At 28.6% G+C, this 11,805-nt stretch overlaps 1 protein-coding gene across 1 annotated transcript; it reads right to left on the bottom strand.

The window, feature by feature from the left end:
• Positions 1-2,633: 2,633 nt before the first annotated feature.
• LOC124948605 (fatty acid synthase-like) lies at positions 2,634-9,936 on the bottom strand. Its single transcript, XM_047492434.1, has 15 exons — positions 9,687-9,936; positions 9,345-9,595; positions 9,033-9,264; positions 8,405-8,832; positions 8,027-8,320; positions 7,746-7,962; positions 7,512-7,672; positions 7,117-7,434; positions 6,731-7,036; positions 6,436-6,653; positions 6,086-6,369; positions 5,618-5,998; positions 3,701-5,532; positions 2,902-3,627; positions 2,634-2,820 (listed from the first exon to the last, which is right to left on the bottom strand). The coding sequence occupies exons 1-15, from the start codon at positions 9,832-9,834 to the stop codon at positions 2,716-2,718; spliced, it is 5,901 nt and encodes a 1,966-aa protein (XP_047348390.1). The 5' UTR covers positions 9,835-9,936; the 3' UTR covers positions 2,634-2,715.
• Positions 9,937-11,805: the final 1,869 nt, after the last annotated feature.

Here is an 11,805-nt window from a genome sequence, read left to right as displayed (position 1 = left end):
TTAAATTAAAAGTCATCACTTCGTCAAGCAAGAATATTTTGATCAGTTGACGTTCCTAAAGCCATCGTTAAAAAAACAAAATCATTCATCGAGAAGAAACAACTTTTAAACTATTGATTAGAAAAAATAAAAATCTCTTTTTAAGTTTCAACAATGGCGATGATATTTCCCGTCGTTATCGTCTATAGAATGTTTTCTTATAATTTTATGATGTATAGCGATTACAGAAGCTTCGAAAAAAATAGATGCTTAGATCTTGCAAAAACAGCGAGATTCTCGTCTTAAATATATTCTTTAATTAAGTCTCCGAAATAAGTTCTATTTCAACAATTAATTAAGCATTAGGATAAATAGTCTCCATGGAGTTCAGTCTCTATTCTTTGTTTATATATATATATATATATATATATATATATATATATATATATATATATATTTTCTTTTTTTTCTACAATAGGATATCTCAAGCAATCCAATGTTTCTGCACTTTCGTGTTAATTCAAGCAAATAATTTCTTTACGATTTCAGATCGACTTATTAAAAGCTACGAATATAATTCTTGATGGATCATCCATTTGATCAATGTTTTATAAAATTCTCGACGATGAGATAAAAAATACGAGGAACAAAATGGAAAACATTTTTTCGATTTTTACAAGTTGACAAGTAATCTAGAACAAAATACATTCATACAATCAACGTCAATAAACATTAGAAAAACATATCAGGAGATAAACTTTACAAAAAAGAATTAATTATTTTTTTTTTTATAACATTTACAAATTTCAATCTTTTTTTCCTACGTTTTTCTACGAAAATGAAATCTTCGAGATATAGATGGTTTTAAGGTACTCTTTTGTAAAGCTTTTGGTACATAGCATTCATCTGCATATGCGTCATATATTCTTAAATTTACAACACGTTTCAACGAAGGTTTATTTTTGTTTTGTTTCGATAGAATATATCTCGAAGCGTTTAGATCACAAAATTTGACTTTCCTCGTATTCTGGTTCTTGTTTCGCAATTCAAAATTACTCAAAGATATTATTTTCTATACTTGTATTAATCAAATAGATTACAAAACCAAAAATTACAGAATCACATGGATTAATCAAAAAGATTACTTCGTCATATAATGAATCTTTGAGAAATTAAACAAAAAAAAAAAAAATTGAATTAAAAATTTTTAATCTTTAATTTTTGAAATGCTTTAAAAGTAAAATAAAATTGCGAATTATTGTGCTTCCTTTTAAAAAATGAATTTAAATTTCTATCTAATTTATTAATTTATTGAATTATGATTAGCAATATATAATGTAAATACTTTGATGTTTAATTGAAATTAAAAAGGAAACTGCATTTAAATAAAGCAGCCATTAGCTCGGTAATGGTGACTTACGTCACACGATTTACAATATATATATGTAGAAGGCTTGTCATGATATGGAAATTAAAAATATTTTTTCTTTTATTGCAAGTTGCCGGAAGACAAACGATACTTTTAACATTTCATCTTATTGTTTCTCTCTAGTCTTTGTCTAGAAGTAGACTGTTGACTCGGAAATCTTTCTCGAGCAACTTATAAATCGATTTCGTCAAATATTCGGTTGAGTTCGGGTGGACTCGACAATCACGTGGGATCGATCTCAGATGGCGCGAAGTTCGAATGATTACGATTACGCCTAAATTGATGAAAATTGATATTTTAAGTTTAACAAAAGTTGTAAATAATATCAATACGAATATAACGTACGCCTATGGTGTACCTTTTATTGATATGCAGCATTTTCATTAGAAAATTTCTAATGTAAATATTTCAGAAGTAAGTAAGTTCGTCATTATTCGTAATATTTTTTCGTCTATTTTAACTTTATTTTTATCCTATCCATTCAAGTGCGCATGAAAATAAGATAAATAGCAGAAGTCCACTAAATCAATATATGTAGAAGAAAAAGTGAAAAAATAGCAAATTATTAATATGTCATTAATAAAAAAATGATGATAAAATGGCAACAACAATGTCCTTTCGAATTCGATTATTAATTAATTTATAACATTATTTTCTCTAATTTATTTTATGAATATTGAGGCGTAGACTATTTTTTTAAGCTGTACATAGTAAGAATGTTCTTATTCATTATTTTTCCGACAATAAAATTCTGTACACATAGCTTTGCCATTTAATAAATTCCATTTATTATATTGTATTATTCGATGAAATTCTTACAAATTTTACCTAGATTATCATATTATGTTATTCTTTTGTTGATTAAATTACAAATTTTACCTAGATATAAATATTATGTTATTCTTTTGTTGATTAAATTTATTTAACAACATTTACATATTGTTCTATTATTTGTTTACTTAAAAAAAAAGTTTTAACACTTTGAAGTTCTCATCAGCTTTTCAAAACTCTAACATAACATAGAAACAAAACACTGAAAATAACTTTCAAACGTTTTATTATAAAATCAAATAAAAATTATGCTTTTTGAGTTTAATCATAAATAAATCGTTATGTTTTGGATAAATTATCAGGTAGATTCATATATTTCTATACGTATTTGTTACATATGGAAATAAGCATAATAATGAAAAAAAAAAAAATTATATATATATATATATATATATATATATATATATATATATCACACCAAAGGAATGAACATATTAATCTCTAATCAGAATGGGTTAAAGACAAAAGAAAATTGTTTACGAATTTCGTAGAATTTGTTGATCCGAATTATTCGAAGAATATATATATTTAAGGAAATGTTTATTTTCATCAGAAAGTTTCTCATTTTCGTTATCAACGACCTGAAAAATTTGAAAAACGATTATAATTTATAAAAAACAAATTTCGTACTTTCGGTAAGAAAAGATAATAGAATAAGTTACCTCAGCTTCATCTACAGCAGTAATGATATACTTCTCATTATCGTCAACGGAATGTTTTCTCGTACTTATAAAGCGCAGATCAATTAGAAAAGCTTTTGCAACGAAAAAATTACTCAGTTGTTGCAGAAATGACGAGATTTCTTTGTAGAATATATTTATAAATTCTGAGCGTTCAATTTCAATAGAATTACTCAATAAAATAAACAATCCATGAAGGCCAGATTTCATTCTTTGTTCACATATTTTTTCTACAATAGAATCTCTTGAAGAATCATCGTTCAAAACGGGTGATGAAAAAACGAAGAATTTTACGTTAGAAGGACAGAGTTTTCTGCTTTCTTCGTCGAGTATTTTAGTGACTTTGGAACATTCAGGAAGAGACGCTGACGATGTTCTTTGTAGATCGAAGATAGCTTCGAGCTGACCAAGAGAAGCGGCTTCTTTTAGCAAGTTATCAACGTTTGTCGCTTTGCTCATGTCAACTTTTTCGCGAATGATCACCGTTGCTCCATTTTCACGCCATTTAAGCACACGGTCCTTACGATCTCTGATAGATTTATTAGAAGCTATTAATAATTTCCTAACTCCTTGCTCGATCATCCATTCGATCACTGCTTTACCAAAAATATTGAAATCGCCGACAATGAAGTAACATTTGTCGTTACGAAAAGATAGACGAGGAACGAAATAAGAACATTTCACTAGTTCTTGCAAATTGACGAGAACCTAACGACAAAATACAATCATCGTCAATAAAATTCAACTTATCGGGAAATAAATTAAAAAAAAAATTAATTACCTTTCCATAACGTTTACAAACTTCAGTTCTTCTTTCCTGAGTTTTCTTCGGAAGATAAACTCTTCGAGAAATAAGAGGTTTTAAGGTACCAGCTTGTAGAGCTGTTTTCATCATATCTGCTAATTCTCTTTTTTTATTCGCTGGAAAACTAAATAGATTCTGTAAACAACAGCTAAATATTTTAATATCATTTAGCAAAGCATATGTGCCAAAAGATTTTCGAAAAGTTTCATTAGAATTTAAAACCAATATCAAAGATTTATGTTTTTTGATAATCTGCAGACAAGATTCAAGCTGGTTCAAGACCGAATAGCTTGCAACAATCAAATCTATGGGTTTGTCCTCCTTAAAGGCAAAGTGATTTTTATAGTTATTAATATGGATAATATGAGACTCTGGTAAACGTGGTCGAATCGATTGGATTACTTGTTTTTCGGTTTCAGTTTCGTAAGTTGTATAGATATCAAAATTATACCATAAAGATAGATTAATAAGAGCCTGTCCTAGTTCGCTAGCACCGTTATGTATCAAAATAGTTTTTATTTTGGTAAAGTAATACGAGTTCTTATGTAAAATGGAAAAAGCTGCCAAATAAGCTTGAGGCATTGTTGCAGCATCTTCGAAGCTTAAAGAGTCTGGTATCGTCCAAGTAAAATCCGGATCAGGACAAATCTCATTACTTATTGTTAAATTCTGAAGAAGTCCCATTACTCTATGACCTTTTTCATCTGTTCCTGAATATTCTGTGATACATATCTGAGAATCTAAATTGACTTCATTGTTCAACCATTGCTCATAAATATTTAAATCGAATGCAGCACGCTTTACTTGTATAATACTTTTATCCTGTTTTTTAGTCAATGGTAATTCTTCGATACAAGATAATGAACCTGATTTTTCAATATTAGCTCGCCAACGGGGTAAGGAAGTAGATTTCTCAGACAATGGCATCCATCTATACGTACCCCATACATTATCGGACGACAATACGTTCTGAACAAGATTTAATTTCATCTGGTTTCGATAAAATACATTTTCAAGCGAAAATTTCGGTGCTTTTGAATTTTGTAGATCAAAAACTTGAAGTTTCCTGTATTCTGGCTCTTGTTTTAGAATTCGAACTGTATCAAAGACATTGTTGTCTGTAATAGTATTCACCAGAAAGATAACTTTATCATATTTCGAATCTCTTAAACTCCTTTTCAGATGATCAATACAATTGTCTTGATTTTTAATGACAATTGGTTTCTTTGCATTCTCAACTTTTCGTAGAAGCAAAACCGTGCGATTAAGGGCTATTTTTTTCTTTAGAACGAGATTTAATCCTATACTTGTGAATGCGGCAATCATTTTATCTTGATCTTCCGTCTTTATGATCGTCAATAAAAATGATTCTGTACCGATATTATTAATAGTGTTTCTTAAATCGTTAAAATATGTGCTGTCGATGATCATTAATTTAAAATTTTCGTCAAGCGTTTGCATAAGATTCTCTTTAGCAATGTATTTTATTTCAAAGCTTTCCTTTGTTGTCTTCAATGTGTTTTTGAGACACTCTAAAATATTATCTTCATCTTGTTTTGATTCCTGTATTACTATTATCTTCCCTGTAGTATTTTCATACATATTTTCGGAAAGTAATCCCAATATCATGTACCAAACGTCAATCATATTTATATCCGTATTGTCAATATTCGGTATAAATCGAATTTTATTCGCCAGTATTTTGTAACATGAATTTGTTAATGGTACTTCCTTAAGTTTGAGACCACTCATAACAATTCCTGGGCAATTTATCACATTGATCCGTTTGTCGTACTTTATTGGTAGTGCTGAAAATGTGTAATTCGTAATGCATAAAAAAATATTCTGTATGAATAAAAATTTGTAATGCATAAAAAAAGACAAAAAACTTACTGTGTTCGTTTCTTTCTTCTGTGAATTTATTCATATCGATGACTATCTTTTGTATTGTATATGGCATCAAAATATTTTTATTGTTACTATTAAAGATATGCACTTGAAACAATCCTTCTAATAACAACGACCAATCATTGTTACTTTTAAGTGTACCATTGGAACATGATGAAGAGAGTCCGTCGATAATATTATAATGTTTTCTATATTCGTAACCACGTACAAGTAAATCAGCGTAAATATCTTCTGTCATTAAATCTTCACTTTCTTTCTTTAATGACTTAATATCTATAATTTCGTTAATAGGTGTTTTTATTTTCTGTATAGTTCCAGATGCTATTATGTTTTTATTCATGGTTTTTATTTCAAAATTTCCCGAACCTAAAAACGAAAATTGTTTTTATTATAAGTTCATGAAAAAAAAAAAGAAAAAAGAAAAAAAAAAGGACAAAAAATTGTGACTTTTACCTATCATTACCATAATGACTAATCCAACATCATTATCGAGTGGCATTCTTAGTAATGTATTGTAAATTTGAATATTCTCAAATACAATAATTGTATTAGTCTTATCCTTATTTATAAAATTTACATAAGTATTCAAAATCAGTTTCAAATATACGCTAACAGGTAAAATCACATCTCCATCAATTCTAAAATCTTTTAAATAACTGTATTCCGCCGACATTAGATTGAATTTAATTGTATGTTCCGTATTGATCATATTTAAATCTGTGTAGAAATTGGTGTACCTATGAAAATAAAAATGAAGTACATTGTATGCTAATTAATTAAAAGAATTTAATAGATTTACTTACCAATCGATGGCATGTTCCCATCCGAAGAAAGAAGAGATCGATGGAGTATTCGTAGAAACAGGATATGGGACTCGTGGATAAAGCTTTCCTACCTTAATGGGATATCCAAAATTATAAATCTTTCCTAGGGTGGTTAGAAGTAAATATGTATTATCCTTATGGTTTCGTCTCGTTAATGTTAAATTAATGCAATTGTTCAATGATGTTCGAAGAATAGCCTGAAGAATGCAAAAAAAATAATAATTTCAACAGTACAAATAAATAGAATTTAAATGTTTCTCGATTGTCAGCAAACCTGAAGAAGTCCATGGGGTGAAATTTCAATGGTTATAGCGTTATTTGGTATCATTTTCAATACTTCTTCGAATAAAACTGGAGAAAGAAGATTATTTGTATGATATTCCGCTGACGATAGGCGTGCTTTATTTGAATTCCATTCACTTTTCGGAATAGACGTGGATATCCAACGTTCACTGCGAGCATTTGGATGAGAAATAACTTCTTCCAAGTATTTCAACAATTTTGGACCAGCCGGTGCAATGTAACGGCTATGATAAGCGATATTACTAGTTGGCACGATTTTAGCGAATATTCCTTTTTCCTTAAATAAGAATAATGATTGTTAATTTTACAATACTATTACTATTAAAATTGTTTTTCAAACGATTTCTTAAATTTTACCTGTAATTCTTTAACAAAAGCTTTAATAGATTCGGTAGGTCCACTTATGGTAGAACTATCACTACTATTGTGACAAGCAACATCGATGTCTTCGGGACAAAGATGTCGCACCTGTTCATAGCCAAGACCAACTGCAGCCATAGTTCCATGTATCAAATTGCTTTCTATCGATGCCAGACCTCGAGATAAAGCGCTTAAAATCATTTCCTCAGCAGTAAAACAACCATCTGCGTAAGCACAACCCAGTTCACCCACAGAGTGTCCAATGATATAATTCGGTTTAAGGTCAATTGCATTTAAAATATCTATTAGACCGATCTATGAGAAAGTAATAAAGAACAATTTAATTGAAAAAAGAAATGCTGAACGATGTAAAATATTTAACAAGCAATTACTTGTATAGCCGCTATTCCCAAAAAAGAATTTACGATGTTGTCGTATATTGTCGGATCATTATCACATATAATTTGCTCAATATCATAACCTCGAGGTTTTAAAATTGCATTGCACTTTTTTATTGCTTGTGCGAAAATTGGTATCTTCATTAGAGATTTACCTACGGAGAAAATCACAAGGATATCATTATAGATGTATAAATTGTTTTTTGAATTAATTTAAATAATTCTTACCCATGCCAGTCCATTGCGAACCCATTCCTGAGAAAACGAACCAAATTTGACAAGATTTGTCAGAAACGGGTATTATTTCTTCAATCGCTTTCTCTGATTCTTCTTCTTCAAGTTCTGGAAATATTGTATAGCCACGAAACAGACTACTATGAAATGGTATGTCAAATACATCGTAAATTAACTGACCCAATTCATTGTCACTGCGGTTTTTCTTCAACTAAATTTAAAATAGATATAAATTATGACATTCTGATCAATTCTGTTTTAATATTAGAACTTACATTATTAAAGATCGATGAAATCATTTCCTTGGATCGAGTAGAAGCTACGTAAATTCGTGGCATTGCATTTGGTAAAAGTTCTCTCTTCTTTTTTTCTTTTGAATAACGTTTTAAGATAATATGAGAGAAGGAACCCGAGATAGAGCAAGTGTTCACGGCAGCATAATCATCTTTCCAAGGTGTTGGTTTTGTAACAACTTTTACGCGTCCATCACGAAGACATTTGGCATCCTCCGGAGGTTCATCGTAATGAAGATTCGGAGGTATAACTCCTGTCTCCATAGCAATGATTACCTAGAAAAAATAAAGTGAAATTAATCCATAATGGTTCTAAATAAATATATATACAGATACTTCGAGTATTTTCAGATGAATTACCTTGAAGATCGAATTTATTGTATTATTACATAGTGTATGACCAATGTTTGACTTGATTGAACCGATTAGGAGAGGATTAGAGGGACTTCGATCTTGAGCATAAACAAGATCTATCGCTTTTAATTCCTCGCGATCTCCCTCCTTGATCGCCGTACCATCGGCCTCGATGTAAGTTATATCGCTAGGCTTTAAACCGCACTGTTTCAACGTTTGCTTCATAATTTTCGCTTGATATTCGCCCGTCGGAAAAAAGCATTTATTTCTCGTTATTGTTTCACTATACATTAGCATTGAATTAAAAACCTCAGCGTAAATCCGTTTTGCATTTTTGGCTTTTTGAAGGAATAAAACACCTATCGATTCGCTTCGCGTGAATCCAGAAGCTTTAGCATCGAAAGATCTATTCACGCCGTCTTCTGACAACAAACCTAACAATAACAATAAAATAGTCTACGTTATTATTTCTTCGATAGGAGAATCTTTTTGTTCATTACATTTGAAATCTCAATGAACGCTTGAAAGATAAAATTCTAAAGACGAATTTCATTTTTCTTGCAATATACAAATATGAAAAAAATGTAGAATAATCATTTAGCTACTTTTGTTTACTTTACTTATTTTGTTTTACCTAATTCGTACATATGATAAGATGTTTGTGGATGCAATGCTAAGATTCCAACATCAATAATCGCGTTCTCGCAAGTTCCACTCTTTATTGCTTCGTGCGCTTTAATAATAGCCAACGCACTTGATGTGCAACCAGAATCGATAGTACAGCTTGTGCCTGTCAGTCCCAAAATGAATGAGATCCGATTTGATACCATAGCACGACAACATCCTAATAAATTTTGTCCATTTTGCTACATTTACAAGAAAAAGTATAATTCACCTAGCAGTATTAAATGGAGATGAAATCTTGAATGCGAATGTATTTACTTACTTCCAATTTCTCGTAAAAGAGAGTTTTATCTGATTCACTTAACGTCAGTGCTCCAAAAACAGCGGTGTTCGTGTTTCGTATATCTGTAGGATTTATTCCAGCATCACAGATTGCCTCGTACGTAACTTCAAAAAGAATTCTGGATGTTGGTTCCACGTATTGGGCAAGTCTCGTATTGATGCCGAAAAAAATATGATCTAATTTTGTTATCTTCGATATCGTCCCAATACGCGATGGAATTTTTTTATTATCTAACAGAATTAATTTATTAGACACATAAAGTAAAAAATCTATTGTAATTGAATAGATCTTTAAATTAAAATTGATTTTATATGTGTTTACTTATTTTCCATCTTGTGTGATTTGTGGACACGCAATCAACACCCTTCAAAAGATTTTCCATCAATTCATTGATATTGTCACAGCCAGGAAATCTCCCGGATATTCCAGAAATGACAACTGCATCATCGTCCAAGTTTCCGATAGTCATAATTATTTTTGAATTTTGTAATTTATATCAAAATATCAAAAAGAATCAAAGTATTTAACCGTATGTGAATGTCACAACTGCCAACGATGTACTAAAGAATTACCGCAGTGTAACTTTTTATAATTTTTCATCGATAGAATGGGGTAAATTAATTTTCATTTATAATACTTTTACAGATTATAATATATTTACATAAAAAATGATCGGCGATAGTAACAAAATGTATGGAATATACTAAAAGTTAGTATATTCATTATAAAATAAATTTATTTAAATTTATAATGTATTTATTTATTCAATGTCATTGGATTTTTTATATTTTGACGTCCATAATAATGTAATTTCTTCATAGCGATATGTAATATATGTAGAACGGAAATGATTCTGTAATGAGTGTGAATTAAACGGTACGGTAAAATATTTGCGATACAAGTGATCGTATAAATGAATATTTGAAATAAAAATTACTATGTTCCGAAGAGTTTATATAACATTTATCACATTTATTTTATAGAAAATTTAGTTAAGATTTAAAAGATATGAATGTCTAGATATGACTATTGAAAACCGTAATTAATTTTTTTACGAAAATCGATATTTTAGGCTCAATAAAATTTGTAGAGAATATCAATACGAATTTAATGAGTATTTACAATATACCTCTTTATATCGAAAACAAATAGTTCTTTTTTTCAATAAATTTACATAAGTTTCACGATTTCATTGAGAAATTACAAATGTCCTATTTATTTTTTACTTGTTGAATATCTTTAAGATTATTTGATGGTTTACTTTCTCTTTTCAAATAGAAACGTATATTTATCTTTTTAAATTATTATTCAATGTGAAAAAAGAAAAAAATTTTTCTATGTAATATTTCCTTTTATCAAACCATTTTAAAAAATGGATATTTGATAAAATAACAATTTGAGAATAAATTGTATTATTACATAACACAAAATGCAAAGAATTTAAAAAAATATTCGATGAAAATTATGCAGTATTATAGTAACTGTGACTATTTTTTACGTTTTATGGTAAAACGATTTTGTAAAAAGATCATTTAATTAAATTAGCATCCGACATGTAGATTCGACGTCATATAAATTTTAATCGAATGAAACAGAATTCTTTAATTCATTGAAAATTAAAGATTCCTGAGGTAAGCATATGTATTGTAAAGACAATACATTTTATAGTTTCATTTTTTTTATATATCGAGTAATTTTTTTTAGTAATTTTTTAGTAATTTCAAAATCGTTTAATTTTTACTATAATCTACATACATATACTTTTAAATATGATAAATAGAGATTCATTTATAAATGAATTAATTTATAAATATAATATATATATATATATATATATATATATATATTGTATTTGTGTATGTGTATATTTGATTTATTATGTTATATTATCTGATAAATTACGTCTAATTTAACATCTATGATATGTTATCCATACTTTATTATATGCAGAAGAATAAAACAGAAAATATTATGAATGATTAATGCATTATGGACAATAGAATGACATTACAATAGCGACAGGAAAGACTTTTTAATTCCTATGCATTTTTTTTTTTTTGAAGTGCTACAAGTGTTAAAAATATTTCCAATTGTTATATAACAATTCGTTATACAATTCGTTAAACAATTTTTTATACAATCCGTATAATAAAACGCTGTTCACATAAATATGTAGCTCTATTGTTTTATAAATTTCATTTATTTCGTTAATTTTATTGAATTTAATTTGACTTAGTTTCGATAGAACTGAGACATTTTGAGAATTTAAATTTTATAGAAATGATTCTCCATTGATATTATTAATAATATTCTTTAAATTGAGTGTTATCGATGATCATTAAATTAACATTTTCATTAAGTGTTTTATTAAGATTCTCACTAGCAATGTATTATATTTCAAAATTATCCGTCATCTTCAATATACTTTAAAATATTATTT

This window comes from Vespa velutina, chromosome 4, assembly GCF_912470025.1.
Source record: "Vespa velutina chromosome 4, iVesVel2.1, whole genome shotgun sequence".
Classification (NCBI taxonomy): Eukaryota; Metazoa; Arthropoda; class Insecta; order Hymenoptera; family Vespidae; genus Vespa; species Vespa velutina.
This window is presented reverse-complemented; position numbering and strand designations above follow the sequence as displayed.

Bases quoted from the DNA above. Each gene is read 5' to 3' on its own strand.
- LOC124948605 (XM_047492434.1), bottom strand. From the start codon at position 9,834: ATGACTATCGGAAACTTGGACGATGATGCAGTTGTCATTTCTGGAATA. The intron at 7,673-7,745 runs GTAAGAATTATT...TTTTCTCCGTAG, and splicing joins TTCGCAATGGACTGGCATGG to GTAAATCTCTAATGAAGATA. The intron at 7,435-7,511 runs GTAATTGCTTGT...ACTTTCTCATAG, and splicing joins TGGGAATAGCGGCTATACAA to ATCGGTCTAATAGATATTTT.